At 54.5% G+C, this 4,926-nt stretch overlaps 1 protein-coding gene across 1 annotated transcript; it reads left to right on the top strand.

Moving 5' to 3' along the window:
* Positions 1–3,504: 3,504 nt before the first annotated feature.
* Positions 3,505–4,792, top strand: LLCFC1 (LLLL and CFNLAS motif containing 1). Its single transcript, XM_045564709.1, has 3 exons — positions 3,505–3,551; positions 3,664–3,787; positions 4,315–4,792. Exons 1-3 carry the CDS (start codon positions 3,516–3,518, stop codon positions 4,491–4,493), a joined length of 339 nt encoding a protein of 112 aa, XP_045420665.1. The 5' UTR covers positions 3,505–3,515; the 3' UTR covers positions 4,494–4,792.
* Positions 4,793–4,926: the final 134 nt, after the last annotated feature.

Raw genomic sequence — 4,926 nt, 5'->3', positions numbered from 1 at the left:
GCGGTTCGAAAATAGGTGACTACAGTACACTAAGATGCTTAGAGAGGAGACCACACTCGCATAACTTACAGTATATTGTTATAAATTTCCATTTTGTTATTATTGTTAATCTCTTACTGTGCCTAATTTACAAATTACATTTTATCATAGGTATATTCGAATAGGAAAAAACATAGTATATACAGGGTTGGGTACTATCTCGGTTTCTGGCACTCTCAGGGTGTCTTGGAACGTATCCCCGAGGATAAGAGGGGGCCTACTGTATACCACAGCTTGTGCTTGTCTTCCTGATTGTTTTCAAGTCGATGCTATTGAATTGCAGTCACTCAATAGACCTATGCGTAAAGGGGAACCGGAAGGAGTTCTCTGTTTTCTGAATGAGAAGACAGCACAAAGAGGGGGTGTGATGGCCCTATGCCCCACAGCTAGTAGCGAGGCTGGAACTGGCTTTGTAGGGGGATCTCAGCTCCAAGTCATTCTCCAGACCTTGTGGCTTCCTGAGAACCTTTTGTCTAGAAAGTGGGAGAATCAGGTGAGGTGCGCCAGCCCCTCCCCTTGCAGGTCTTCCTGGGCAGGGGACTGCCCACTTCTTTTGTGGCAAGCGCTCTGCCCCAGAGATTGAGGGATGGGGTAAATAACCTTTAGAGAAGGACAAAACTTGAAAGGAAAATAAATAAGGAAAGAAAGAGGAGGTGCCCAAGGGAGAATCACGTTCTCACCCAGGAGAGGGGAGGGCTCAACTTGTGGGGCATTTTTGTGCCTCGCCGGGGGTCAGGGCAGCGCAGAATGACTTCCAGTCTAAGGAGATGGAGGGAGCGATAAGGTTGAGGTGGGGGTTGTAGATGCACCGATAAGCAGGGCAGGCCCAGGAAGGGAGCACCTGCCAAGGAAACAGCGGCCCATAAAGCTGATCCTGGAGGGGGTGGGGTGGGAAGGGGCTGGCCCGGTCAGAGCCGCACAGAGCAGGTGTGCCGGGCCTTGCCACCAAGGGCATTGTCTGTGGGTCCAGGAGGGAGGAGGGGGCCGGACGCTCAGGCCCCCATCCCCAGGCCTTCACCCTCTCGCTCGCCCTTCTCACCTCACCCCTCTCTCCAGAGGGAGGGGCACAGACCAAGGTGTCCCACCTGTCCCGGCCAGTAGACCAGAGATTTGGAGTCTCTCCTGGCCTGTCCCTCCCCGAACTCCTGCCTCTCTGTGACACTCGACATCACCACCCTAGTCTTCCTTTTCTCCTCTCTCTTTCCTCTCAGTCCTCTCCCAGCTTTCTGCGGAAAGGACACCTGCAGAAGCCTCTTTCCCGCTCCCCATGACGGGCGAGTTTGTGACGCTTCCTGGGTGCCCGGGAGGACAACTGGGCTGGGGGCACCTCGCTGCGCTGTCAGGTCCCAGAGCCCCCATACGCCAAAGCAGCCCGACCTCTTATTCCAATGTGATAAGAAGGAGGAGAAAAAATAGTACCTGGATTTCAATGTTTAAGAAATACACTCCCACCCCACATGGCCACAGCCATCTAGGAAAAGGATTCAGATACTACACCTTAAAACCTTGACGGTGATTATCATTGGATGGCGGAATGATTAGCTTTTTTCGTTTTTTGTACTTTTTTATATTTTATACTTTTCTCTGTTTTATACTTTTGTAATAAGAAAAGAAGAGATTCCTGGTTTCCTGCAAGGACGCATCTCTTTTGACACTGGGAGCTGGGCGGTGGTGGTGAGGAAATGGAAATAGTGGTGGTTGGTGCCACCCAGTTCTTTCCCCTCCAGCCTGCCCCTCGCTGACGCTCCACACCCCTGGCCACCTCCCCACCCAAACCCGCAGAGCTGCAGATGGCTTCTCTTTTTGCCAGTGAACCAAGAGGCTCCTCCCCCAAAAGAGCCAGGAGGAGGTCAGTGATTTTTTTTTTTCCATTCAAGCATTGTTGTCTGGATCTCAGGTCAGTGGGTGCAAGGTGGGGGTGGACAGGGTCACCTGAGGACTTCAATCTTTCTTCCTTCACCTTCAAGCAACCTCCCGTACAACTCCCCAGTCTCCCACCACAAGGCCTGGATCGCCAGGAACTGCGGGAGAGGCGCCTGCCATATGTGGGAGAGTATCCAAGTGGGCACGTCTGCTAGCATGGGTAGCCCCCGTGGGAAGGAGTCTCTTCATGTGTTTCCATTTCTGCAGTTTCCCTCTTGCAGAGAGGGTACATGTCTCCGCACATGTCCTTGCACCTGCACGTGCCTGTTTCATTCAGGTCTGGTGTGCGCGGACGAGCAGGAGTGGTGTGACTGGCTGGGAATGATGGTTCACATGCGCTCTACTCTCCTAGCATCGTCCTGTAGCTTGTGGCCTGTGGGTCTGTTTCTGGTTTTCCAAAAAAGCCTTCATTCTGCCTCCCCTAACCCACGGCCCTCCAACCAGCTCCGCTCCTCCGAGCAGATGGTGGTAATTAGTGACAGCCGGTTACCACCGGCAGGCCTGTGCTTGCCAGGCTCCTGGGCAGGAGGGGCATTGGGGCACTGAGGCAGGAGTCTTCCAGACCCGTTATGTGGGATCCTTGACTCCCTGCCACACTGTCTCCTCTGCAGACTCTAACTCCTTCCACCAGACAAGGGGCTTAGAGATGAGCCTCTAACAACTTTTTCTCTGTGTCTAAGAGGACAGGGAGCTGTAAAATGACAGAAGAGGGTGTTCCAACCTGGTGGTACAAGAGGACAAAGGCTAGGAAGGGGGGAAGACTAGGGGAGGACAAGGAAAGATGAGAGAATGGTCTCCACTTCTCTGTCACTCTGTGCACTCTGTCACTCTGTCTTTTCCTGTCTTCATCTCTCTGTCTCTCTGTCTCTCTTTGTCTCTCTGTCTGTCTTTATCTCTCTGTCTCTGTCCCTGTCTGTCTCTCTGTCTCTATCCCTACCTGTCTCTCTGTCTCTGTCCCTATCTGCCTCTCTGTCTCTCGCACACAGACATACAGGTGCACACACGGAGCACATGCCCTTTCCGGCCCCCCCCTCCCATGCCCCTCCCCGTCCTGGCTTCTTGGTAGACCCACGGTGCCTGTGGAGCAGCAGCTCACGCCCCGGACCTGAGGGTCCTGACTTCTACTTCTGGTCTGGACCTTACCCTACACAAATCACTCTTCTTAGAGAAAGGCAGCATGGGATAGTGGGAAGATGTCGTGTTTAGAATTAAAAGAAATAATCAAGAGTCCTACTCTGCCCCTTAGTGTCTGGGGGATTGGGAGAATCATTTCTTCTGTGAACTTCAGTTTCCTCATCTACGTAATGGGTATGAGAATGCTGTCACCTGGAGTCCTGGTGATCTAGTGATGCAGTGGATGTGAATGTGCTTTGCAAACTCTTGAGTCATGTCTGTTGCTGGCTACAAAATGGCCCACTACAGTCATTCCAGAAGCCTCTGCCACCCCTGCTGGCTACGCTCCACTCTCTTGCCTGGCAATGGAACACTCTGGTGAGCTGCAATGGTCAGGCCCACGGCTGTGATGTCACAGAGCATGTGAAGTCAGAGGTCCCATGGAAGGGAAGAGGAGAAGACAGTGCTGGGAAGGGGTAAGGGCTGGGGCAGGACGGGGCGGGAGGTGGGGGGAGCCTGCTGGGTACCAGGGTGTGGGAAGGGCCACAGGCAGAGGGGGGCAGGCCCATGCCTGCCTTGGGCTCCCAGCTCTGCAGGGCAGCGCTCCTGGCCACCATCCTGCTGCTGCTGTGGACAAAGGGGGTGAAGCTTCAGAAGTGGGGGAGCCCAAGCCCGGAGGAGATGACCCAGAAAGAAGAAACACCTTCTCCAGGTGGGTAGAGAAGACGGGGAGCCTGGAGGCTGAGGGCTGGGTCTGTCTGAAGTCAGGCCCCAGGTAACCCGGTAGGCTAGGTGGGATCTGAGCAGGGCTTGGGCTGCGGGAGGCCACTCCAGCCCGCTGTGGCTACAGCCTGAATGGTAGCACCGGGCACAGCGCGGGCAGCTGACACTGCACGCGGCTTCTATGCATGTGCTGGGCAGAGGGTCTTCGGTTTCCTTCACGCTGCACGGTGCTGCCTGACTCCCTGGATGGTAGGACACTTCAGAGGCGGCAGCGAGCCTTAGGAAGGGGGTGTGTGCCTTTGAGGTGGGGCTGTGGTTGGACACAGACCAGAAAAGACCTCTGGCAGGAGCGTCACCTTTCTGGTCAAGGCCAGGGATATGGGCAATTGGGCCAAGAACCTGAGGTCCCAACTTTTTTTCCTACTCAAATTTCTTCCCTCTCTGGTTCAGGCCAGGGTCAGGGTGGGGACAGGTCAGGGTTAGGCCGTCAGTCCCTGCCCTTCTCCCCTGTTCCAGACCAGAATCAAGAGCAGTTTGAAGAGCACTTTGTGGCCTCCTCGGTGGGCGAGATGTGGCAGGTGATGGACATGGCCCAGCAAGAGGAGGACAGGCCATCCGAGACGGCAGCCGTCCTCGACCACATCTTTCACCTAGCCTTCTACTTTAATCTGGCCAGCATAGTGATTTTTTTATGAGGGACATGGAGGCTGAGGTGGTAGCCTGGTTCCTGGATGAGAGCCTGGATTCCTACCTTCGCTTCCTGATCACCTACTGACCCTCCCTCCCCTCACTGACCCAAAGGACACGCACACGCTGCCTCCTGCTCATCTTCCGCCGTGTCCCAGGGAGCAGCAGCAGCCATATCAGCTGCTATCCCCACGCCTGCCTGCCTCCCAGATAGCAGACCTGCGTCATCCTCTCTTCCACACCTCTGGCTGGCTTTGTTCAGGACAGCAGATTGGAGGGAGGAGGCAGAGATAACAAAACAGCAATAAAATCCTGAAAATAATTGGGAGCAGCTTTCTGAGACCCAAGCCCTCTGTCTCCAGCTGGGCTGTTTAACTGCCCAACCTTCAGACCCACCCGGTCACCAGTCCTTGGTTCTTTCTTTTTCTTTTGTCCATGGGA

This window comes from Lemur catta, chromosome 11 (assembly GCF_020740605.2).
Source record: "Lemur catta isolate mLemCat1 chromosome 11, mLemCat1.pri, whole genome shotgun sequence".
Taxonomy (NCBI): Eukaryota; Metazoa; Chordata; class Mammalia; order Primates; family Lemuridae; genus Lemur; species Lemur catta.
Note: the sequence above shows the minus strand (reverse complement) of the source record. Positions and strands in the feature narration are given on the sequence as shown.